General features: G+C 39.1%; 5 protein-coding genes across 5 annotated transcripts; 2 read left to right on the top strand and 3 right to left on the bottom strand.

Moving 5' to 3' along the window:
* Positions 1 to 1,400: 1,400 nt before the first annotated feature.
* Positions 1,401 to 4,550, bottom strand: LOC111335658 (sulfotransferase 1E1). The gene is made up of 4 exons (XM_022941645.2): positions 4,212 to 4,550; positions 2,739 to 3,101; positions 2,258 to 2,352; positions 1,401 to 2,046 (listed from the first exon to the last, which is right to left on the bottom strand). The coding sequence occupies exons 1-4, from the start codon at positions 4,393 to 4,395 to the stop codon at positions 1,771 to 1,773; spliced, it is 918 nt and encodes a 305-aa protein (XP_022797380.2). The 5' UTR covers positions 4,396 to 4,550; the 3' UTR covers positions 1,401 to 1,770.
* On the top strand, positions 1,915 to 12,987 carry LOC148729849 (uncharacterized). The gene is made up of 4 exons (XM_088761034.1): positions 1,915 to 2,053; positions 6,333 to 6,702; positions 7,205 to 7,305; positions 11,742 to 12,987. The coding sequence occupies exons 2-4, from the start codon at positions 6,582 to 6,584 to the stop codon at positions 12,015 to 12,017; spliced, it is 498 nt and encodes a 165-aa protein (XP_088617160.1). The 5' UTR covers positions 1,915 to 2,053; positions 6,333 to 6,581; the 3' UTR covers positions 12,018 to 12,987.
* LOC148729850 (amine sulfotransferase-like) lies at positions 7,659 to 10,713 on the bottom strand. The gene is given in 5 exon segments (XM_088760686.1): positions 7,659 to 8,104; positions 8,460 to 8,825; positions 9,711 to 9,847; positions 9,849 to 9,915; positions 10,704 to 10,713. Coding segments are annotated over 5 exon segments (708 nt in total). The 3' UTR covers positions 7,659 to 7,976.
* Positions 12,988 to 13,404: 417 nt separating the features above from the next.
* LOC111335656 (succinate--CoA ligase [GDP-forming] subunit beta, mitochondrial) lies at positions 13,405 to 21,049 on the bottom strand. Its single transcript, XM_022941643.2, has 11 exons — positions 20,899 to 21,049; positions 19,147 to 19,294; positions 18,171 to 18,270; positions 17,822 to 17,912; positions 17,562 to 17,714; positions 16,861 to 16,950; positions 16,043 to 16,139; positions 15,758 to 15,919; positions 14,563 to 14,705; positions 14,279 to 14,399; positions 13,405 to 13,683 (listed from the first exon to the last, which is right to left on the bottom strand). The coding sequence occupies exons 1-11, from the start codon at positions 20,986 to 20,988 to the stop codon at positions 13,571 to 13,573; spliced, it is 1,308 nt and encodes a 435-aa protein (XP_022797378.2). The 5' UTR covers positions 20,989 to 21,049; the 3' UTR covers positions 13,405 to 13,570.
* Positions 21,050 to 21,071: 22 nt separating this feature from the next.
* Positions 21,072 to 25,373, top strand: LOC111335664 (transmembrane protein 243). Its single transcript, XM_022941650.2, has 4 exons — positions 21,072 to 21,466; positions 21,858 to 21,908; positions 23,007 to 23,111; positions 24,279 to 25,373. The coding sequence occupies exons 1-4, from the start codon at positions 21,419 to 21,421 to the stop codon at positions 24,408 to 24,410; spliced, it is 336 nt and encodes a 111-aa protein (XP_022797385.1). The 5' UTR covers positions 21,072 to 21,418; the 3' UTR covers positions 24,411 to 25,373.
* Positions 25,374 to 26,277: the final 904 nt, after the last annotated feature.

The raw sequence follows: 26,277 nt of genomic DNA, 5'->3' as shown, positions 1-26,277 counted from the left end.
TATTATAACATAACCAAAGTAAAGCGCGCGCTCTGATTGGTCAATTTTAGCGTCCCCCATTTGCCCATGGGTGTACGCTGCTGACGTGAGGAAATGTAAAGACTATTTTTCCGCGCGCGCTTGTTTTTTCTGGTCTCGTAAGATTTGTTAAATAAAAGGGAAATCTTTAGCTACAATGTATCAATGTTATGTTATAAAACAAATGGTAAACACCACAGCGTACACTATTAAGTTATGGATGCACTTGGGAGGTTTGCTAAGCACTCAAGAAGCTAGAGTCGCTCTCGGCTATCGCCTCGAGCGACTCTTACGCTTCTTTCGTGCTTAGCAACCTCCCGCGTGCATCCATAACTCAATAGTGTACGCTGTGGTGTTTACCATTTGTTAACTGTCACGTAATCGCTTGTTAATCTAGTATGTAAACTGTCGATTAGCCATCGATCGACTTATTACCAAGAGCGTGAGCTGAGTGTTGCGTGACATCCCAAAGAATGAAGGAGACTCATTACTTTTATTCGTGCAAGTAACGTTGGAGATTGTAACGTAATTGTCACGCAATCGCTTGTTGTCATGTGACTCGAGTTAGCCAATCAAGTTAGTCCTACCTCGTGCTAGGATTCGCTTGCACTGTAAGTTGTTCGTTCTATTAAACGTTAAGATTCCAACTACCTTGTGATAGTTTATTTGACTGGAATCCCAACAGAAATAAAAACAGCTGGAGACGCCAAAAGTAGAAGTAAAAGAGAGCGACTGAAATTGCTTACATTGCGGTACGTATCTTTTTTGTTTTACTAGTTTCAAGAGGTCAGGTGAATGAGCATATTTTATGCTCAGTCCTTCGTTTTCAATTTCAGCGAAGTCCATGTGCGAGTACAAAAAAAAATCGACGTAAAAAAAAAAAAATGTTATTGCGCCACCGGAACCGTGGGAGTGAGGTGTAATGTTCTGGCGAAGTCCGTAGTCACCTCGCTCCCAGAGCTCCACGCGGTAACATTAATCCTTTGTTTTCACTGACCATTGTTGGTTGGCGTGACGGATCGACTTCGCAGAGGAGCGGACTGCCCGTGGTTTAGTGAGTACGGGGAGGAACGCTTTAGGAGTTTGGCACCCTACATTTCAGAGCCCTTCAGGCACCCAGTGATGCTTTGTTAGAGCACCGTTTCAACTGATTTCGTAAAGATGTCGAGGAAAGAGTCAGAATCAGCCGTAAATGTCGTCGAAAATGGCTTTCAGTCATCCTCGTGTGTACGACACACATGCAAATCTGATTTATGTCGGTCTTGGTTTGTCTGTGGTGTGTGTGCTTTGTGTAACATTATCATCTGTGGTCTAACATACAGCTATGGAATTCTGTTTCCCTCGCTGTTGGAAGAGTTTAAACAAGGAAAAGTGACTACAGGTATGCTGAATATTTTTAATCAAGGTGCTGTCAAAGAGGTCGTGGATTAGATAAATGTTTGATTTACCGTGATATTTATCAAATCGACAGTGGTTTAGCATGGTCTGTGCTCTTATCAACAACGACACTGGTCATCACAGTGGTCAAAATGTTACAGTCAAACTAAGTTAAGCGTACCCGGCCTCAGGATTACATTAATGATTTGATTATTTGAATATTGAACCCGACAATCGTTTCAGGAGTGCAATAACGAATTGCTACTCAGAAACTCCAGAGAAAAGAGATTGCTTGGCCCAGCTACGCAATAGCAAATACGATAAAGTACTACACTAAAGGGATTAATTTTCAGTTTCAAAACCAGTCAGTGTGTGTTATTCTATGTCAAAATGCAGCCCAGACCCGTGCAATTTCGCAAAGAATGTTTCGTCAAACTGCTTGTTTAATTCTTCACTGAACAGGCTCTTCCACTCTCCAATCTGACCCTTGCGAAGCAAGTTTGGTTTGGTAGCATATGCCGAAAGGATATAAGAGCTTGACTGTTTCTTCATCTCAGCAAACGTACACTGGTGAGCGATTTTACAGATCATTTCATCTGACAGTGGCCTCTCGAGAAATTCGCTGATTAGTCGAACGTTACCACAAAGATCCTAAAAGGTAATTGAGTTTTGATAGAAATCATCACTGTTTTAGACTTGTACGACTGCTCAGTCTTGATTTAATTAGAGGGCTTGTTAGTTTAATTAGAATGCTTGTTAGCTTGTTACTTTCCCACTGATCACAGTATCGGATTCGCCGTCGATCTTATGTATTTGTACTTCAAATAAAACACAGATGAGTACAACATGATAAATACTTTACCTTCTTTAAATCTTCGTATTTGAGAAACAAGACGTGAGGGTCGTCTTTGTGTTCCCACCAGGGTAGCACGTGATCAGACCACAAGCCATATGAATCTGCAGAAAATTATTCGAATTCACGATCATTAAATTTGATCACAGCTATCGAACGGTTTAAGGAGAATTTTTGCAAGTTCGCCTCCTACCACCTTTTAAGGTTTGTCCCCTTAGGTGAAATAAGTTCGCGCCCCCCCTATGCCAGCTCGTCCCCACCCCTCTCCCCTTATTTCCCTTCCGAAATCTTCAACTCGTTTCATTACAGCAGAACGTATTATTTGGCTGTCGAAACCATAACACCCGTGACCTTTGAAATATATAGGGGGTAAGCTGGTAAAGATGGGGGCGAACTTGATTTTTCCTCCGATGGCGAACTCGCCGAGATGGTAGGCAGTGAACTTGTCAGCGAACAGCGAAAACCATTTTCAAGAAATATAAATCCTTACTTTTTCCTTCAAGAAACAACTTTACAAAGAACCTCCAGGTCCCATTAAAGTAACTGTCGGCGCCAAAGCTCAAGACAAAGTGATAATATGAAATAGCAACGTCCTTTGGATTTCTTGCCACGTAAATATACTTGCTTCTTTTACTTTCATCTTTGCTCATCGGAATCACGTGATAAGGAAGATGTGACTTTATTAAGCGGGGACTAGGCTGAGAATTCAACGAGACCTTCTTGTCTGAATCGCCTCTGGGCCTGTCGAAGAGTTGACTTGTCTCCAAAAAGGCGTATCGCCTTTCCACTCTTTCTTCACTGATTTTTCCATCGTTGAAAATTTGCCAGACAATTTCTTGCATCCAGGTTGTTCCTGTGGCAGAAGTAAACTAGTTCAAGAACAGATCTCGTTTTCTGCAATCTGCATTTTTCGTAAGCTCTCATTCGGTTGGTTGTAAACATTAGTTACTCCGTCAGTTATAGCAGTCATTCGGTTGGCTGTAAAATTTTACACTGCATGGTTTACGCTCTCTCCTCATAGACCGTTTTAAGCTATGTGGTCACGTGGTCTGAAATGGATAAACTGATTCAAAATGGATGCTAAAGCATGAGTCGCGGACGTCTTATAAACAAAATTTCTGCCGTGAAAAAAAGAAACCGACGGCAAAGTGGGGTAACGTGGCCAATCGGAAAGTTTTTAATTGAGAATGTAACCAGCCTTGAATTGCGAAGACACAATCATAAAATTTCGCAAACAAAATTCAAGAAACGAACAAGAAATGAAGCGAATGTATCACAAAAAGGAAAAGCTGTCGAAAGTATCAGAGGCCTGCTCTGGGACCTGAGGTTGCCTTAAGTCGCCTTAAGTCGATCGCCTTAAATGGCCTCGAGTCGCAATATTTTTTCTGCCCATTTCGCTGAAGTTGCCTTTTCTCGCTTCAGTCAAATAAAATCGCTTTATATGGCCTTAAGTGGCCTTAAATCGCCTAAGGTCGCAAAGTGTTTTTTCTTTCAATTTTGCTTAAGTCGCCCAACCTTACGGTGATTGAAGTCCGCAGAGTAGGCCTTATCGGCGATGAAGTGATTTTAGCTTATAGATTGAAGCTAGATAAAATGTTTTCTATTTCGTGCAGTTGATTAAGTAAGTATCTTTACAAAATACAATTGTGGTCACTGGGCCTTGAAACCAGAGAGCGCTGAGTTCAAACTCAAACTCGTGCGACTTGGGTTGAGGAATTATAGCACGGATACTAAGCTTCTAAAGCTTAGGATCCTTAGGGAATTTATCATAAGAAAAATTTGAATTTGTGTGATTATTATGGTGGACCTTGAGAATATTGCTTGGTCCGGGTTGTAAAAACATATGCACAAACTTTTCACCGATGATTGTTAAAGATTAGCGGTACGTGTAAAATAATTGGCTAGGAATTTGGTATTTCATTTACCACAATAAACGTGGTCCATTCTCAGTCCAAGGCCTTACCTGATTTTGGAAAACTGACCACATAGATATCGTCTGACCGGGTTTCAAAATGGTTTAAATCCTTCTCAAAATCTTTATCAATGTTGGGAGCATAGAATGATAATCGTACACCATGAATCAATGCTTGTCGTGGTCCAGTAAGCTCTCCTTTCTTTTCTTGAATTACTGTGAAATTTTCCGACATAACTGGTATGTAACGTATGCTCCGTTGCGAATTACTTATCTTTTGTACCCGTCGTTAAAGGTCGTCACACAACACTCTTGCTGGAGTAAGATGCTTCGGTTATATCAACTAAGTTGAAATTGTAAATTGGCCACCGTAATGAGTTAAGTAGCTGACGTTAGCTCTCCGTCAGAGCGAATGGAGGAAGTGTGGGTTGTGTGTGGGTTTATGTGCAGAAAGTGGAGCAACGCTATTGGTGGAAACATGGCGATGAGAAATACACGGATAAATTAGTAGAATCATTGAAAAGTGTTCGTTGATACCTACGGAATTAACATTGCCGATTTGAAAGATAAACTTTTGCTCCCAGTGGAGAGGAATGACAAGGACACATCGAAACCAATCGCTAGACATTTTAATTTACCTAATCATTCTAAGCAACATATGGCAATCTGCGGTCTTTCCTTACACTCAGTAGCACGGAAAGCCGTAAAACTCTTGAACAAAAACTCATCTTTCAAACCGGCAGTCTAAATCCCACAGGTATCAACGAACGCTTTTCATTCCACTAATTTATTTGTGCTTTTCTCGTTGCCATGTTCCCACCAATCACGTAGCTCCATTTTCTGCCTTTAAAAGCACACACAACCCACAATTCCTCTATTCATAACGGTGGCCAATTTACCATTTCAACCTTGTCGATATATTCAAATTATTTTGTTTATAGAGAGGCAACTTGGGAGGGAGAATACAAGAATTTTTATGATTTTTGTTATAATTACTATTTGTAAATTGGCTTTTTATTATCAATTTTTTTTAGAGGGCCACAAGAAAGAATACTTTTCGAAGTAACTGGTGTCACCCTCTTAAAATAAGGGTTATACCTTTTTTTTAATATTCGTCATTACAGTGGTCAAAATTTTGTGGACTCACGAGTCGCAGGCGATACCACAATATCGACGTCGATTAAAATGATTCTGTCATTACGTGACCATTGCGTGACACGTTGACGAGAGCAGCGTTGTCTGTACTTATTGACATCGGCAAATTGGCCAATCAGATTGCGACATTACTACCAATTGCGGTAAAAAACCGATTCATTTAACTCCCGTCCGCCGAAAGCGACGGATAAAACAAGTTTTACTTCATCTTGACCCTTTAACTCTCATGAGTGACCTTGAGCGACCCTGAAGAGATGTAGAATTTTTTTTTCCTGATTTGCTGTTTTAGCGATAGGTTAGCACAGAAACTAGCATCTTGACGTTCCAAAGAGTAATCCACCTTTCACTGAAATGTCTTAATGGTGCTTAAAATGTGTGGAAAAAAAGAAAGTATCCTTGACTCAACCAATGATTTTTTAATTCACAGAATCACGCGCGCCACGTGTGAAAACAAGAATCAACTCCAAGGGGTGGGGAAGGAAAAAAAGGAATTGAAATTAAAAAACGAAAGGGATTTTCTACAGAAGTGGGGGATCAGCCGTCGCTAACAGAGTATATAGGGGGCACCATGAAAAAATTGACTTCTATTTAAGTGCCAAAGAGGCAACCTTGTTCCCAGGGTCTCTCGTCTTCCCATTCCCTCTCTTCTCTCACTCTCCCTGGAAACGAGGTTGCCAATGAGGGAGGATTATAAGAATATTATAGATCCTTTGGGAGGTCAGGTAAATTTTATCGTGACACAAAGAAAGTGCCCAACCCGCCCTCCCCAGGCAATAAACAATGAAAGATCGCTAAGCTGCATCGCTATTCTGTTACCGATCAGGTTCCCAACCTCGTTCCCGAGAAGAGAGGGGATGGGAAGATGAGAGACCCTGGGAACCAGGTGAAATATTTTGTTGGCTGAGTTTCCTTCAAACAGCGATTAAGCCGCTACTGTGAACTAATTGAGATATTAGCGAAAAAAAATCGTTTAGCAACAATATGCTTAACTAAAATTTTATTAAATTTTTTTTACAGGTTCCTTACTGCGAGACACTAGGGATATATGCAAATAAATCTTCCAAACTTTGTATCTACAGCGGTGTGACGTCATTGTTAATTCGTCCTGTGATCGGCCGTCTCTGTAACATCAAATGGATTCAAGCGCACTTTCTCTTCCAGATCGCCGCGGTTGCGGAGGGAATTGCTTCTTTGGTTCTTCTGCTCGCAAAATGATACATTTATTTTGTGCTTTATTTCCTATTGTATGGATGTACAGACGGTACCATGTTCAGCGCCATGTGTGTTGCATCCATGTTTGGTTTTAAAGGAACTCATCGCGATCGTGGGTTTGGTTTCTATCAGAGTATTACAAATGTCGTATCTGTGTTTGGTCCAGCTCTCGGAGGTACGTACTCAAGACTAAGATTAGTTATTCTCCCCACTCGCTTCCTTAGATCTCATTGTAATAAAGTAAAGAGAACTTAGTGTTTTTCAGGGATAATGCTCACTTGCCGATAAGTTTGAAAAGAGTGGAAAGAAAGCGAAAGAGATAAATGCTATGAAACGCAACGCTCCGCTCCTATTCCTCTTCATCCATGCTACTCAGAAACTCCAGAGAAAAAAGATTGCTTGGCCCAGACGCAATAGCCTGAAGAACTACAAATACGATGATCGAAGCACTACACTAAAGGGATTAATTTTCGTTTGAAAACCAATCAATGTGCGTTATTGTATGTCAAAATGCAGCCCAGACCCGTGTAATTTCGTCAAGAATGTCTTGTCAAATTGCTTGTTTAATTCTTCACTGAAAAAGCTCTTTCACTCTCCAATCTAACCCTTGCGAAGCAAGTTTGGTTTGGTAGCATATGCCGAGAGGATATAAGAGCTTGACTGTTTCTTCATTTCAGCAAACGTACACTGGTGGGCGATTTTACAGATAATTTTATCTGACAGTGGCCTCTCGAGAAATTTGCTGATTAGTCGAACGTTACCACAGAGATCCTTAAAGGTAAATGAGTTTTGATAGAAATTATCACTATTTTAGATTTGTTCAACAACTCAGTCTTGTTTTAGAGGGGCTTCTTAGTTTCACAATATCCGCTCTCCCACTGATCACAGTATCGGATTTGTTTATAATCGTCAGACAAGCGAAGGTCGATCTTGTGTATTTTGTTGTGGGGTTTTTTACCACTCGCTTGGCGAATTAACAAGAGGTACTAAGACTCTATACTTTTCTTCTTTTATTCTCTTCTCTTCTATTGTTGCTACTACCCTCTACTACCACAGCTATTTCTCTTCTAACTTCAGCAAGGAGTGCCCTCGCATTTAATGTAAAAATCACAGACATGTTTGGCGGGGTTAGCTGACCGTGGGAATTTCCAAAACAGGATATTCAGTGTGGGTAAAACTCAAGGTCAGTTTTACCAAACCAAACATGACCACCTAGCAAACTAGTTAGCCTCAATCATAACAAGCGATTAAAATGTCTACGTAGCACGGTAAGAACTGAGCCGGCCAAGTTCAAGCACACACTAAGAATAAATGATCAAAACTATAGATCTACCAAAATAACAACATAGACGCAAAAAGGCGAGACTCATCAAAACAAAAGGTAAACCAAAGAATGCTCAAAATAGCAATCCTTTAAAATACTCTACAACAATTTGTACTCCAAATAAATCACAGATGAGTACAGCATGATAAATAGTTTACCTTCTTTAAATCTTCGTATTTGACAAACAAGATGTGAGGTTCGTCTTTGTGTTCCCACCAGGGTAGCACGTGATCAGACCACAAGCCATATGAATCTGCAGAAAATTATTAGAAAACGACCATTAAATTTGGTCACAGCTATGTAACGATTTAAGGAGGCTTTTGCAAGTTCGCCTCCTACCACCTTTTCAGGTTTGTCCTCTGAGGTTAAACAAGTTCGCGCCCACCTTTGCCAGCTCGCTAAATCTTCAACTCGTTTCATTACAACAGAACATATTATTTGGCTGTCGAAATCATAACACCTTTGAAATAATTTTTATATGGGCGGTAAGCTGGTAAAGATTGGGACGAACTGGATTTTTTCCTCTGACAGCGAACTCGCCGAGATGGTAGGGAAGCGAACTTGTTAGCGAACAGCGAAAACCATTTTCAAGAAATATAAATCCTTACTTTTTCCCTCAAGAAACAGCTTTACCAAGAACTTCCACGTCCCACTAAAGTAACCGTCAGCGCCAAAGCTCAAGACAAAGTGATAATATGAAATAGCAACGTCTCTTGGATTTCTTGCCACGTAAATATACTTGCTGCTTTTGTTTTCATCTTTGCTCATCGGAATCACGTGATAAGGAAGATGTGACTTTATTAAGCCGGGACTAGGCCGAGAATTGACCGAGACCTTCTTCTTGTCTGAGTCGTCTCCAGGCCTATCGAAGAGTTGACTTTTCTCCAAAAAGGGGTATCGCCTTTCCACTCTTTCTACACTGATTTTTCCATCGTTGAAAATTTGCCAGACAATTTCTTGCACCCAGGTTGTTCCTGTGGCAAAAGTAAACTAGTTGAAGAACGGATCTCGTTTTCTGCAGTTTTCATTTCTCGTAAGCTCTTAGTCGGTCGGTTGTGAACATTAGCTACTCCGTGAGTTGTAGGAGTGATTCGGTTGGTTATAAAATTTTATTTTTTTACATTCTCTCCGTATAGACCTTTTTTTCAGCTAAGTGGTCACGTGGTCTGAAATGGATAAATATTGATTGAAAATGGATGCTAAAGCATATGTCGCTGACGTCTTATGGACAAAATTTGATCTTCTCTCACCGAAATTTTCATGTTCACAAATGAATCAGCACTCAGAAGACTGCCTTGAAATAAAGAAACCGACTACAAAGTGGGGTAACTTGACCAATCGGAGAGTTTTTCATTGAGAATGTAAACAGCCTCGAATTGGGAAGACACAATCTTAAAATTTCGAAACAAATTACAAGAAACGAACAAGAAATGAAGCGAATGTATCACAAAAAAGAAAAGCTGTGGAAAGTATTAGAGGCCTACTCTGGGACCTTAGGTTGCCTTAAGTCGCCTAAAGTCGCCTTAAATCGCCTTAAGTCGTAACAGTTTTTCTGCCAATTTTTCTTAAGTCGCCTCAAGTCGCCTTTTATCACTTCAGTAAAAATAGATCGCTTTAAGTGGCCTTAAGTGGCCTTAATCAGCGCAGTTAATTAAGTAAATATCTTAGCAAAATACAATTGTGGTCACTGGCTCTTAAAATCAGAGAGCGTTGATTAAAACTCAAATCCGTGCGACTTCTATTGAAGAATTATAGCACGGATACTAAACTTCTACAGCTTAGAATCCTTAGGGAATTTGTCACCCAAAACATTTGAACGATAAACTTGGTCCATTCTTGATCTGAATCCTGATCCTTACCTGATTTTGGAAAACTAACCGCATAAATATCGTCTGACCGGATTTCAAAACGATTTAAATCCTTCTCAAAATCTTTATCAATGTTGGGAGCATAGAATGGTAATCGCACGCCATGAATCAACGCTTGTTAGGGTCCAGTCTTCTTCCTTTTCTTGGATGACTGCAAAATATTCCGGCGATATAATTGGTATTAACGTATGCTCTGCTGCGTATTACTTTTGCACGTTCAAGCACCTTCCTTTCCCTTGTCATTTCTTTCTATGTCGTGAAGGTGTTTTCAGAATCGGTCACCTGGCCGTCTTCCTGTTTCACCGATGTATATCTTTTGGCAATGAGTGTAAGTACGTAATAGATGACCTTGGCGGAGGTGCACGTGAAGAGATCAATAATCTTAATGGATCGTTTGGGTCCCGATATTATCTCAGTGTTGTGAATGAAAGGACAAGTTTTGCATCGTGTGCGATCGCATTTAAAACTTCTTAGTTGGTCATTAGTTTGGAATGAACTTCTGACCAAAAAGTTGCCTATGTTTTTTGTCACGTTTGAATGAAATAAATGGAGGTTGCGAAAAGATAGTGCTAGTCTCTGGATTATTTCAATTCAATTCAATTCAACTCTTTATTTCACACTATAAATGACATTTACAGGGTTTATATTAAAGATAAGAGAAAGAGAAAAAAATAAAGGTAATATTTGGCCATAAAAATAAGGTTGACATGTGCATGGTGCATGTCCAAGATAGCAAAAGCTTTCCAGTTGGACACCGTAAAGGTCATATAAATCAGCAGTAAACTAAAGTAAAGCAAAATAATCAAGTTTGATTTAACAAAAGTTGACGTTTCCATTCTTTCTTAAAGGTATTGGTAGAGCACATGTTTAAGAAAGACTGTTGGGTACGGTTTCCCAGATCTTTGAACCAGAGAATTTGAATGATGATTTTCCCGTGTTAGTGAATACTCTTGGTCTTAAAAAAAAAAAAAAAATCGAAATTACTAGAAGACATCTGGAATGCTACCAGTTCTATTCTTAATCTTATGTGAAAGGCAGCATATTCAGAATTTATATATACCATCCAATTTTAAAATTCCCAGCAGTTTATAATAAGGACCAGCATTATCCCTAGCATGTGCAAAGAAGATGCTCCGGAGATATTTTTTCTGCTTAATACAAAGACAACTTAGTTTAGTATTGGTGGCACAGCCTCAGGCAATAATATCATAGCTTAAAAGGGATATATCAAAGCATAGTATATTTGTTTCAGCATATTAAAATCTATGTCTTAATTGAGTGAGAATGCCAGCATTTTTTGCTATTTTGTTGTTTATATGTTGTATCTGTGGCGGTCGTTTTGAAGTAATTTAAAGTTTTTAAGAATAACGGATTTAACTGTGGTTGTGAGGGTCACATGTGAGGGCGAATGGAATGCGACGTACAAAGGAATGACAAGGACGCATTAAAACAAGTCGCTAGACTTTAGCTACCTTATCATTCTAAGCAGCATATGGCAGTCTGCGATCTTTCCTTACGATTAGGAAGCTCGAAAAGCTGCAAAACTCTTGAATAAAAGTTTATCTTTCAAATCGGCACTCTAAATCCCATAGCTATCAACGAACGCTTTTAATGCTACTAATTTATTGTTTTTCTCGTCAACATGTTCCAACCAATAGCGTAGCTCCACTTTCTGCATATAAACACACACGCGACCCACAATTCCTCCATTCGCTCTGACGAAGGTCTAACGGTAGAAACGTCAGCTTTTTAACTATTTACGGTGGCCAATTCATTATTTCAACTTAGTTGATATAACCAAATTACTCTTGTTGTACGTTTACATTGTAAAACTTGGCAATATATGGGTCTTCAAGGGATCCGCTGCCGCAAGTTCAACTTCTTAAATATTCGTTGTCCGTTACCTTGTAGATTTTACCGAGTAAACGTCTCAGTTTCTTATCCTGGTTTTCCCTCGTATTACTACGGCTCTCCCTTCTTATTGCGTTACTGAGTTCTGCAACGTCTTCCTTTCTTTCAAAGGTAGAATTGACGGAACACGAAAGGAGTGGAGGAGGAGTGAAGGATGTTCCTATTTGTCAGATTCGATGTATTTTTTTGCACAAGTTGTGGGCATGGAGCAAGTGTTCGCACTCGTCGTATCTTCAATGTTCGCCCAGGCACATATTTTTCTTTCTCTGGTCAAAACTGAGCATGAACATTACAAGATCGTACACACTGGAAGTTTGTAAGAATAAGATTAGACGAATAGATCTAAATAATTTACTAATTAATAGTGTATTAATTGGTACATTTTAAGATAATTCTTATTGTATAATGTTTTTTTATAGCTTAAGTTACCGTATAATTAGTGTATAAATTAGTACATTTTAAGATGTTTATTGTATAACTATACTGTGTCACCAATTAGCACCTTGCTAGTCAGGAGCTAGATCCCTAACAGACACATAAATAAAGTTTCATCATCATCATCTTCCACAATCAAAATGCATCGAGAGAGTTTGGCACGGGTCGTAGACTTCCTCGCAGAGGGTCTTCTCGTATTTTGCTTTCAGGTGGAGATGAAATTCGTAGTGTTAGTTCTTGGGTAGGGAGAAAAACCCCAAAACCCTGAGAAAAAAAAAAACCGCTCAAGGGACCACAAATCATTAGTAAAACCTGTGCTATCACTCCAACTTGCCGCGTCACACACGCTGTTACGCCCAAACGTTAAAGCTGGGATGGAAATTTTCTTAACCTTGCAGTGGCAGTTGACTCAAAACGTCATTTCGCTGGGTTGTTACGCAACACACACACTGTGAAAAGAAAGCGCCGGCTAATAGTTCGAAGAGAAGAGAATACCGTACATGAGAAAAGTGACATCGGTTCTTCGGCCGAAGACGTGTAAGATATTCTGGAACGCGATGACTGACCTTGATCCAGTGTATAAACTGTCGATTAGCCATCGATCGACTTATTGTCAATCGATACTGATCTTTTTAATAGCATTGCATAGAAATTGTATTGTTCATTAAGTTTAAAGATTCACCAATACATTCACCCATTTTAACCCTGACCAGAATTACACGAGTTCTTAGTAAATGAAGTTTACATATTCATTTAATTTAAAATGCAGTTCAGTTTGGATTACAGACAAGAAGTGTATGACACATTCCCGCTTAAACGCGGCTCTAATTATGCCTAGTTCGTGAACTTTGAAGGACACTGGAAATGTGGTTCGAAGGCAGCAAAATATTTAATAGACTTTGATCAGACATACGCGAACCAACATGGCTCAAAGTGTGGTGTGGTAGCTCTGTTGAACTGTCCTGATAAAAGCGCTGCGAGGTTCGAACTCAAATTCTCCTAACCTCCACTGCTTATTTTCTTGGCTCACTAAAGAGCCAGCTAAGCAGGGTGGAGTCATTTTTAGGATTATTTAGAACAAATGATCAGTAGATCAGCAATAAAAAAAAAAATAAAAAAAAAAAAAGCATAAACCGAAAAAGGACAAGGACGACCAGAGATAGCGAAAAATTTACTCGGATTTCAAAATGACCAACCTGCAAAAATTTGTGCTTAATTCTTAAGACAAAGAGGCCTATAAAAATACTCGAGTCTTATCTATGTGAACTCCCGGAGTCTTTCATTACATTTCGAAGTTCTAATCCATGTACCATACACAAACAATGTACCAAGCACAACGTAAAGCCTCTCACCATAGAGTCTGTCTTTAATTGTTTTTAATCATTTAGGCCTTCTCGCGCACGAATTATATTCACTTATCGATTGAGGGCCCAGTTATTTCAGCGCAAGTGCTTAATGGATTGGTAACCCACTAGATGGTCCAAAAAAAAAAAAAAAAACAAACATTAGTTTGTAAGACTTGTGACTGCTTTTTGAGCCGCGTCGTCCATATCATCTGCTAGGATCAGCGGCATTCCACTGTCTCTGAGAATCCGTTTGGCCTCTTCCACATTTGTACCTTTGTATTAAAATGAAGACGAGTTAGTAAGAATTGTCCCACGCCATATACGTGACATTAGACCTGTCAGAATGCAAACTTCTCCTCAACGACCGTATCAGGAGGAAGCGCGGCACAACCGGCTTAAAAAGCGGGAAAACTATTGCTTTGTTCCCGATTGTAAACGACAGAAGATATACGACCGAGCAAAATGCGTCTTCTGTCAGTTAACTTATGAGAATGGAAGCATGGCGCCATCAACTAGCGAAAAAAGCGGGAAAACTGTTGAGACACGATGCAACATAACTGACCAATCAGAACGCGATTTTCTGCCGACTAACCAAACAGAAAGCGTGGCACTGTAAGACAAAAAGTTGGGAAACCTATCGCAGCGCTTCTTATGATACAAGATAAATTACCAATTAGAATTCGACTATTTTAGCAACCACAAGTAACAAATCAGAGAGTTGCGTGGTATCATCCACCAGTCAGCAGGAAAGGGGGGAAAGCTATCCACTGGTAATGTTCCCGGTGAAACGATTCAAATATACACAGTACATCTTCACTTAGAGCGATTACCGCGATAAACATCAAAACGAAGAGAGTTAAAACGTACCTTCTAACCGCAACACTACAGGAACATTAACCTTGAGTTTCTTGTACGCTGAAGTTATTCCATCTGCTACAGTGGCACAGTTAACGATGCCGCCAAATATATTCACAAGAATAGATTTTACCTTAAAAGAGAAACAGACCCCAAAGTAGCTCTAAATGCTTCTGGATTGAGTGCCGTGGCTGCTATCGAAGTTTGTGTGTAACAAAAGCAACATCATCAACATTAACAACAATAACAACAACAATATAACCAAAAACAACGTGGGTATTAAAGTTGTTACTCACTCTAGGGTCCTTTGTTACAATGTTGAAAGCTTGAAATACTCCTTCTTCCTTCACGCCACCCCCGAGATCTAAGAAGTTCGCTGGGGTACCCCCGTGAAGTTTGATAATATCCATAGTTGCCATTGCTAAGCCAGCGCCATTAACTAGGAATCAAACAGTAAGAATTGTATGAAGATTCTCGGTCATAACCCTGGGATCTAACTGAAGTCCATGAGAACAGGAAGAGTCGTGCTTACTACAACTCAGGTATCTCTTAAACCCTTAACTTCAGAGAGGGACTAGAATCTAATTTCTACTTACACTAGCACCCTTGAGTTGTATGAGAAAGTCAACTAAAGAAGCTCTTGGTTGTTTTACACTTTATTCTTTTTAACATGTAAAGATGAAACAATTTTTAGTGTAATAGAAAAATCCGAGCCCCAGATGGGACTTGAACCCACGACCCTCCGTATCTAGTCGGATGCTCTAACCACTGAGCTACTGGAGACTCTATGGCGAGCAAGGGTCAATTTGTGGGCCTCGACTGGAACCGCATCGCGCGGCTACAAAGCCAAGTATTGGTAAGCGCCTGTGAAACTCACTAACAGCATCATGCTGTCACATTAAAGCATATCAAGATGTTCTTTTTAACAACACAGGAAATGTGAAAAAAACGGTGTGGGGAATATGCAAGGATTAACTTAAAGAAATAACTAGCTATGTGGAAAACAGGATGGGGGTAGGTTTAAGAAATGCCTAAAATTGATCGGGTTCAACTGTATTGAAAATGAACCAAATTACGCGAAAGAGCATCCAAATACTGCTGTAGACTGCAATCGTATTGGCCACCATAGCGAGAAGAAAAGTATCTTGGCGACTTAACTTACGGTTTAAGTCGACAATTTGACGACCTGTGTCTAGCGGTCACGTATTTACGCCCCAATATCAGTATACATATTCTTCATACCGTTTTCCATACATTTCCTAAGACGCTGACAAGGAGAATTTGTTTAACAACTAAGAGCTTCATCAGTTGGTGATCATTTCCTTGATTCTTGCGACCTTGATGTGTGATTCAGGGGTGATATCTTAGAGAGAAATTAGATCAAAGTGCTTGTCACTCTTGGGTGTCCAACAGTTAAGGGCATTAAGTAAAAGCTGCAGTGATATTTGATATTTGTGGAGGTGTATTTGTCTGCCAGAACACTGTCCTTACCAAGACAGGCAATGTTCCCATCCAGACCAATATAATTAAGGTCATATTTTCCAGCCTCCACCTCACGTGGATCGCTTTCAGTCTGATCATCCATAGCAAACACTTCCTTCTGTCGAAACCTGGCACTGTCGTCAAAGTTGAACTTGGCATCAAAGCAAACAACTGAAACAATTTCAAATCACACGTTCTTTTCAATACATATGATATTTAACAAAACCCCATACTCAAAAAAGCTTTGACCAGTAATTCAAAGTAGTGTAGAATATTTGCCCTAGTGTTGCATACCTTTGCCATCAGGTGTTTCACCAAAAGGATTAATTTCTACTTGTGTCGCATCAACTTTAAGAAACAGCTTATAAAGTGCCTTTATCTGTTCTGCGGCCTGCAAGACACAAACAGAAGTACTACTAACAAATTACTCATTGAAATCAGAATAAGGAAGACTTCCACTGGTCCAAATGAGCTTGTGCAATATACTTTGTACACTAAAACCAATCACGACTTGGTCACCGCTTTTTCCCCGCTTGGTAACTCGTATTTTCCCGCGCTTGGTCACCCGTGTTTTCCCGCGCTTGGTCACCCCCGTCTTTCCGCGCTTGGTTACCCGCGTTTTCCCGCGCTTTTGCCAGTTTGGTTGTTTTTAGTTTGAGTTCTCATTGGCTCTTTGGAGTATATTCCACCCTTATGATTGGCCGCTGTGATTACTTTTGTTTACGTTTAACAACACTTTATCAAAAAGTGCTCCAATCTACTAATTTGCGATTTGTTTTCACATTGCGCCCTCTAGTGTCTTAAGGGCTGAAAGTTTCTAAAGAAACTGGTGCTGCTTCGGTGGGGGTAACAAGGTAATTTGGTTATATCAACTAAGTTGAAATTGTAAATTGGCCACCGTAACGAATACGGTGGCCAATTCACAATTTCAACTTAGTTGATATAACCAAATTACTCTAGTGTCTTAGTTGTGCCGTGTAACAAATCACTTAAATCGGCTCCGTCTCTAGAAACATTGAGATTCCTGGGGAAACATAATCACCTGTTTCGCAGGGGACCACTCGTTACGTGTTTATTAATACATGTACATGTACTTTTGTCCATTAACCTACTTCTTCTAACAAAGGTCCTTGAAATTCTAATTTCTCGGCGAGGTATCTTGCATCTGTATCAGTTATCCCCTGAAAGATGTCAACAGCAACCTGTAGATGAAAGAAGTTAAGACAATATTCACTATGTCTTGCATGATGGAGCAGTGTTGAAAGAAATCCGAGATTGTATTGGTTTTACTTTTCTTCGCTGTGATTGGTCAGGAAAACTCGCGCTCTCTCTCAACCAATCAGATGCAAAACTTAACCCAGTCTAACCTGGGTTGCCCACGTCTTCCCTTCCGAGCTTGGTTGACAGTTTAGTTAGTTTTACTCTATGTTCTCATTGGCTCTTAAAGGTATTTTTCTTTCTTCTGATTGGCTTTTGCGATCACCTTGGTTTTAGTCTTACGAAACTCAATCGACAAACGCAGGCGGTAGTTTGTGTTTTCAAGCACGAGATTCCGCGCGGCGAATATTCCGTCGCCATACTGGACGGATGGAAGAATTGGGACGAGTGACAAAGCGAGGGGGATGGGGGAGGGGGAGAAAAACCTGGTTCTTCTCCCCTTACCCCTCTACCTTGCTTTGACACGCGTCCACGATCTTCCACCCCGCTGAATCTCGCGCTTGAAAACACAAACTACCGTCTGCTAGCAGGCTACAAGCGCTCACATGTAAGATTGATGCTGATCAGGTTTTTAAGTTAGGATGGTCAATATTACCTTGTGTATATGTTCAGGTGTTTTTTCTGCGACTTCCTCGATATCTACACCACCTTTGGGACTTCCAACAATGACGGGTCCTTGATAAGCTCTGTCCATTAAAATGGCTAAATAGGTCTCACGCGAAATGTCATAACTCTCTGCTACCATAACCTGCCAAAACATCAGTAATCAGACAATTCTCAATGTATTCCTGTTCGTGCTATTAATTCACACATCAAAACTTTGGCTAGCCTAATAATAGGCCATTTCCAAATTACCTTTTGCACAAGCACTCCTCCAGGAGGTGTTTGTTTTGTTGTTAAGTTGTATCCCACCATCTTGTCTGTCAATTTACCAATTTTCTCTGGACTGAATGTAAAAGCAAATGAAATACATGAATAAAAAATGATAAAAAATAAATGAGCACAAAGTAAAAAATTGGCCACTTGTCTGTTATGATGGTTATTGTTGCATTTGTGGGTCAGACACGAGAGAAAAATACACAGAAATTTAAAAAAAAAAATTGAAAAATGGATTCTTACCCTTTTTACCTTATCAAAGAAAAAAAAACAACTTTACAAGTATACTTCATGAGAAACAATATAATATTGTTAAACACTAACTTACTCTGACGTCAAATGTACACCACCCTGCAAGCCACTTGTGAATGTTCCCTTGCCCCGACCACCAGCAAGGATTTGTGCTTTTAGTACAAATTCTTTAGCATCTACAAAATTACAACAGACAATATTGTTAATGACAGTTGGTACTATTTAAATATTAGGGTTGTGGTGAGAAAATACAATAGGTGCATAATCTGAACTGAGTGGCTAACTGAATTGAATTATGCTTAGCATGTAACATGCCCACCCTTATGGGAGGGTCCCAAAGCATGCTCTCCTGGAAATTTTGACATTTGAAACCCTCTGAGATAAGATTTCCAACATTCATGGGCATATTTGAATATATCTTTTTAGCCAGACATTTATGTCTGTCTTTGACCACATTTAACAAAGTAGCTCATGTATTAGTACTACACAATGAAATTACTTATTGATCACTCCTCGGGAGGAAAGGGTTCACTAAATACCTTTTGTAACACGGTAAGAACGCCTGAGTATCAGGGACTTTAAAATTAGCTATTTTCAGTGAAATACACCTATATACAGGTCGTGATACAGATTCTCACTTTAATCATAGACTAGCATCAAAACTACTTACTTATGAAGATGAACCCTCATTAAATTATGAATGGTAATGGTATTTAGTGCCTTAAATAATACACATACTTTGATTGGTTTATACATATGATCTACTAGAGAACAGATACCGTACATAGATAGCGTCACCATCAACACATTTTGCCTCTTCATTACATAAAAAAAAAAGATTCTACGTTGTCATGGTTCTTTTCAGCAATAGATCACAGATGATGTCAAAATGCAGAAAGTACACCAGGATCACATACAGCTGGGCCTTGTATGCCAATTTTGTTGTTCTTACGACATTTTGATATCATTTGCATTCTATCACTGAACAGACACACAACGACATTGAATTTATTTGTTAAAATGTGATACAATTTTCTTTACTGATGACTTACTCAATTCCTTAGCAATTGCAACTGCTTCTTTACCAGTTTCTGCAACTTTAAATCTCTGTACATGAAGGCCATTGTCTGCCATTAGTTTTTTGCTCTGGAATTCTTGGAGATTCAGCCATCTGACTGGAGTAACATTAACTGCACTGGCCTAGAAATAAACACAAGATCAAACAAGACTGCGTAAAAAAAAAACAGACCCGAGTAAATGCTTGCAAACATAACAAAAAACACTGATGAGCCATTTAATACAGTCTAAATCTAGAAATGTTTATGGCCTTCAATTTGCTTTAGCCAAATCATTAACATCTCAGAAAGGGAACTAAGAAATTCCTTAGTCTCATAGGGGAAAGTGCTTGGAAAAGAGAGTCAAGGCTCATCTTTCACTCTTGTAGTGACAAGCAAAAGTGGAGGAAACAAATAGGCCATTTTACAGTTGTGTACTTAGTTGCCAAGCCTTTGATTCAGAGTGAGGCTAAAGATGACCTTGTTGTGATAGAGACCTGTATCTAGTTAGCATGATAACAAAGTGATTTACATTTGAAAGGCAGCAAGGTTTGTATCATAACAAGGTCAACCCTAGCCTCACTCCCATTCAAAGGCTTGGCAACCAAGCACACAACTGTAAAATGGACTATTATCATGCAGGTCCTGCTGGATAGCAACTTATCCATTGGAGAGCATTATTTGCCCCTTTACACAACTGGATCCAAAATAATGTTCAAGCCCTCCAACTCCAGAAGACTCCATCAATCTAGTTTTCACCAAATCATAAACATTAGAGGAGTCAAGTAAGATTCCCATCAGTACCCTGACTCCAACCCCCCCCCCCCCCCCTTGGCTTTCACTTCGTCATAGAGCTCAGTGCTTCTGGTCTCCACAACTAAGGGGGGGCAATGAGGTCAATTTTTGCTGTGTGTGTACCACTGGCCTCTCAAAACTCCTTCCCAATAGACCTTTTTACAGTTGTAGGCTTTGGGGCCAAGCCTTTGAACAGGAGTGAGGCTAAGGGTGACCTTGTTATGATACAGATGTTGCTGCTTTTCAAATGCAAATTTCTTTGTTATCATGCTAACTAGATATTGGTTTCTATCACAACAATGTCACCCTCAGCCTCACTTCAAATCAAAGGCTTGGCAACTAAGTACACAACTGTAAAATGGTCTATTGCCCTCTTTTCTGTAGCCAGTCATATATCCTGTCTTGGTCAGTTTGGTAATACAGTAACAACTTCTTAACGTTGAAATCTTCACCTTTTCTTAATCCTTCCCGACAGACTGCACAACCCCCAAATCCTGAAAAATGTGCAACCCCAATCTGGAAACTCTATCGAAAATATAATCCCATTATAGTCAATCCAATTGTGAAAATGCAACCCATTCAGCAGTACATCTCTATAAGCCTATTACTAGGAAGTCCCCCCTGCCCCAGGCACAACTCTCCTTTCGACTTTTTCGGTAGCTAAAACAGCCTAAAACAGACGTCTTGTAAGTTTTTTGAAATCAGGTGTAAATTCGATTCACAATCCAAGGTAAGTCCGTAAGCGTGTTACTTTGTTACTCTGATCTAGCAAGGCACAAGAAGAATTGTGATCGATAGCCAGCCCCCAATATCACTTCCAAGAAAGTTGCCACGCATGCATGCAAGCATTCAAATAAAGTAACCTTACCACAAAAAACAACATTTTACGCTCAATGAACAACTTTTAGTCATCATGGAAATGAAGTTAAACTAAAAATATAAATTCACACTCACCTGGGAAGATCGAAGCCAAAATCTGTTGGTTAGCCCCGCACACTTTCTGCAAATTGAGCTCATAGTTCCAAAAAGGGGTAAGGCCGCCATGTTGAATTCTGAAGGAACGATAGGATGAGCATGCGTGTATAATGAACCAGCTGTAAGTAGTACTTTCGGCATTGCGGGCGCTTTCAGTTGTCTTGCGACTTGCGAAGTCGCAAAGACGAAAAGCAGGCTGGATTGACTGTCGGCTGGACTGAGGCTAGAATTTGATATCCGGTGATTTACGAAATCGCCAACGATACTGTCGATGCAGAGAGCCAGTTGTCACGCGTTTGGATTTGCAGATGCCTAGACGCTATTTTAAATTTTGAGAAAGAACACAAATTTTGAACAATCTCTGGTGACGAAGAAATTGTACCAAGTTCTGTGAAATCAACAGGAACTCGTTTCGTTCAGAAATTATCAATTAAGATATCACTAACTTTCTAAGAAACTGTTTTACCAAGGATAACGATACGATGAGGTTATAGCAAGCATGTATGATGGATTGGATAAGCCGTTATTTGGCGAGGCAAGACCAAGGGTAAGTAAAAGTATTATAGATTCGACGAGGTTTCCGGTTATGAAACGAATCGCGATCAAGTCGGTACTTAAGTTCTTAAATCACGAGTTGTTAGCAGTTGGAAAATGTTACGATCGAATAACATAACTTTGACAACACTTTGAACAGCTTTTCAGTACCAAGCCTCAAACGTTTCTTTTTTTTTACTGTATTTTAAAAATACCACTGATCGGTGAAGCAAGTTGCTACGTATCTTTAATGTTGCAAAGTTCAATTCAATGTAATCAATTGATTATTTTGGCGAATTTCTTGTAAACTTCATTAAGAAAAAAATAGCCAAGTCATTGTCTCTAAATTTTTTATTCAAGGTTTTCTTTTCCTTTTTTTGAAAATGTTCGATTTTTTTTGGCAGGATCGCTGCTTTAATTATGTGGTCGGAGCAGTCACGGTGATTTTAGTATGTGTAAGTACAAGTATTTTTCAATCGTGACATCATTCATGGATCATAGCTGAGCTTTGAATCATAAGTCATGTGACTTTTGTTCTAATCATCGCTCCAAAACTCGCGGAGATTTTCCCAGTATTTTACATGGTTACTGGCAGTGGAAGATAATGATAATAATAATAATAATAATAGTAATAGAGTATTTATATAACGCTAGTTTCCTCAAAGTTCAAAAGCGCTTAACAAGAGTGACACAATTGTAAAATTAGAAAAACGCTTTTTTAAAAAGAAAAGTTTTAAGTTTGTTTTTAAAACGGACACTGAGGAGCTGTTCATGATATCGAACGGCATAGTGTTCCAGAGTGTGGGGGCAGCTACAGAAAAAGATGTTGCACCGTATGTCTTCAAATTAAAATGAGGAATCACAAGGAGATTTTTAGATGATGAACGCAGTTAACGAGCTGGAACGTAAGGTGTGAGTAGATCAAGAATTACGATGGTGCAAGATTGTTAAGAGCTTTGCACGTAATGAGTAGAATTTTAAACACAAGATTATAGTATTCTTTCCAAATGAGTTGTTCGTAACGACCCCTTCCCCTCCACTCTGACTTAATGAACAACTGAAACTGAAAACCAACCAAAAATTAAAATTTTCGAAAGCCACCTTTGACATGAAAAAAGGTTAATCCTTGAAGTCCCACGTGTGACAAGACAGAATTTCTCCTTGCATTATTGGAGCAATATTGAGCAGATGAGTGATAAGAAAAAAGAAAAGGATTATAAGTTGATCGAATACTGAATTCTCTAACTACCATTATAAGACTTATTTAAGTTCACACAGCAGCCAGGTGGACAATTAGACATAGTCTGATGCCACTCTGGTTTAAAGATTTAATGAAAGTGAGTGAAATTATGATTCACCAGCGCAATGTTTCGGCACTCCTGTCTAGTTTCTTTAGTTAAATCTTTAGTTAAATCAGGATTTTTCTCACACCAAAATAGATTCTTCTTATCACCAAAGTACATTTCTTCTCAAACTTTTATTAGTTACCAATAACAATCCTTTAGGCCAATGGAGAAAATTTATTAAAATAGAAATAAATCCATCTTTTGCAGGAGACCTTGATTAGCTCCTTGGTGTTCCCAGCTTTCCCACCCAAGGCAATCAATGTCTTCCTTGCTTCTATTATCTCAATGATCTGCATATCAGAACTCACTCTGGTAAGTCACTTGAAACACTGCTCTATGCTGTTACAATTTTGCTGGGCATAGTGAGGAGAAAATAATTTCCTCAAATAACTCACTTTCATTGTTGAGTAAACTGCTCTCTTGTCAGCCTTTATTTGCTATAATTTGCATTAGACACTTACTAATTGTTTTCCATTTCTTCATGATTACCGCCTCCCGGTTAGCTCAATGGATAGAGCGCTGGACTGTTGTGCGGGAGGTCGAGGGTTCGAGCCCCGGCCGGACCAACACTCAGGGTCTTAAAATAATTGAGAAGAATTTGCTGCCTTTCTATAACATCAAGAAATGGTTAGATATTCTAGTCTTCTCGGATAGGGATGAATAAATGGAGGTCCCGTCTCCTGCAGGGTTGGGGTAGGAGACGTTAATTTCCCACACACGAGATTACTGTGTGATGGATGTCCTCCCCTGGGGTGGGATGGGTGGGAGGGTGGACTAGCACGAATGGTTCCTATGTTCCTTTCTAGTCCTTCCCCACTGCAAAACTTAATGCAGTGAAAATGGACTAAATTAAACTAAATTAAAATTAAATTAGATTAGAAAAAATTATGAAGACTGCAGTTTGAATTTTCATGCATGTAGATAACTAATAAAGGCCTTAATGACCTTTGCCATCCTGCTAAAAGAGAATTCAGCTGTTATTAAATTACTTTAAACAGTTGACAGTAAATTTAGATGACAAAGCTTCCACCAGTAAAAAAAATTATACATAAACATTGTGGGCTATAGTTATGACAAAACCTAGAGAATTAGCTACATTCTACATGCACTCATCAGAGTTGAAATATATATATCTTATTAACCAAGTGTGAGGGCGGTACTGGGAGAATATCGGCCCGAGGTCTTGACAGTACAGACCAAGCGCAGCAAGGTCCATACAAAAAAGACCGAGGGCCAATATTCTTCCAGTATGGTCCCGAGCAAGCTTGGTTAATAAGAGATTTATTATACGACTAAAGTTCAAAGGGACACAAGTACGGTATCATTCGGGACCATTCGGGACAGTGCCCGGTCCAATACTGAGAGAATATTGACTGGCTATAGAGCATTGTGATTGGTTGATTTTAGTTATTGGCCCTCTGACTGCCTGAGTCGTGTAATAATAAGACTTATTTTATTGCTACTGTAATTATCTTACAGATTTATTGGTACAGACAAGGAGATGTTGATCCCAAGTTTCGAAAGCTGATCTACTTCAACTCATTTACAACTATTTTGTTGTGTATATGTGCAAATGTCTACTTTCACAAGAAATTCAAGGAAGACGATTAAATATGTGAATTTCAAAACTTCTGATCTACAAAATGAGCTATTTATTTTGAATGCATTACATCCCTTTCTTCTTCTTTAGATATTTAATAAGCATGTGTCGTGTCTAATGTGTTAATTGTGCATAGCTCTTGCTACTTATGAAGGGCACCATGTTAATGTTGGTGCATGTGCTATTGAGAAATTCAGCTGTACGTGACCATTAGACTGTGATGTTGTAATAACACTGTGATGTTGTAATAACACTGTGATGTTGTAATAACACTGTGATGTTGTAATGAAAGCAATGTATTAAATAATTTTTCTAAGTAACTTTGATCCTAGCAACAAAGTTGTGCTCATAATTAAGTCCAATCTCTAAGAATTGTTGCCAAATCACTCTTAATAATGAATTGCACTGTTTACCTTGGTTCTAATTTTGTAGTCTGTGATTAGTGTCAATGAAAGATTTGGACGGTGCTTCTCTGAGGTAAACAATTTATCATTAGGTTTAGTCCAGATGAAAGACAATTCATAGTCAAGTGTTTTCTTTGCGACATATACTTAACATAGAAAATCTGTTACTCTTTAGTTGATGGATCTGTAAAACCTTAAGTGAAACCGATTTACATTATACTTGACTTTTGGCAGCATTAAGTTTGTACTTAGATATTATCTTATGCCTACAGTGTCATAGCTAGAAAGGAAAGTCATATGCTCTTAGAAAATAATCATCATTATTTCCATACACTTGTGAAGAAGTTTATCTTGTTTACCTTGGACAATATGTGAAATTTCATTCATTCGCCTCTTACATTAGTCTTTGACATCTTTGCAGGATAATATATTGACCATTTTGGTTGATGTAGAAGAAACAATTAAAAGTTTAGGCCAAACTTCATGGCATTTGGAAATAAATCAAAATATTTTTTTTAAAGACATTATATTAAACTTTGTTGGTGAAAATAAAGTTTTCAAAGAATTGAATATCAGGTATTATGCCTGTTGTGCTTAAATCCACCCTATTAAATATCATGTGCGAGTTTGGGTGCACAAATCAGAAGGTTTGGAGTTTGGCTCCTTTTGGGGAAGCCTAATGTTTCCTTTACCCTTGCTGATGACGCACAACTTAGTCAAAAATTTTTCTTCGGTTGACAAACCTAGCTCTAATTTCACCCTTGTTCCTAGATCTCTATTCATTAGGCCTCATGTCAAAATAACAAGAAGTGGTGAAAACAAAGGGAAGGAGGTCACAAAACAAACTGCAATACACTGGAGGCCCTGTGCATAACTTTCATTCCCTTACAGCATACTTCATCCCATAGTTGTTAAATCTAGAGACCTGGTTCCGAGCAGCTACTTTTCATGCATTACTACACGACGTGCGTGTTTTTTCAAAATTTTTCAAATGTTTGGTTTTTTGTTTGTCATCAACTGACAAGGTTGTAGACGAAACTAGTTTTGAAGTTTTCGCAGTAGTGTGTTGAAAGTAGAAGTTAGTTGGAGTTTGTTCACTTACATGGTTAATATGGAGTTGTTAAATCAAGTCACTTTTACCTGTGCAGGGTGACCCTTTTTGCACTAAGCCAGTATCAACAGGGGCCCTGCCTGACTCCACCCAGAGGATTGCTGAAACATTAGTCCCAATGTACTGAAAAGAAACGTTACGGTAACTTGCATTCCTGGGCCGCATTATTAAAAGCTGGGTTAAGATAACTCAACGCTGGTGTGAAATCTGATTTCAGATCTAAAAGCTTTTGAAAAGGAAATTCAGTTTAATTCTTTTTGCCTAGGATTTGATTATTGGATACCCTAAAAGAATAGAGAAAATTATCTGAGAATGGGTGTTGAACAAAGGAATAAAGAAACCCAGATTAAACTTAGCGCTAGG

This window comes from Stylophora pistillata, chromosome 5 (assembly GCF_964205215.1).
Source record: "Stylophora pistillata chromosome 5, jaStyPist1.2, whole genome shotgun sequence".
Lineage (NCBI taxonomy): Eukaryota > Metazoa > Cnidaria > Anthozoa > Scleractinia > Pocilloporidae > Stylophora > Stylophora pistillata.
The sequence above is the reverse complement of the archived record's forward strand: the minus strand, read 5'-3'. Positions and strand labels throughout refer to the sequence as shown.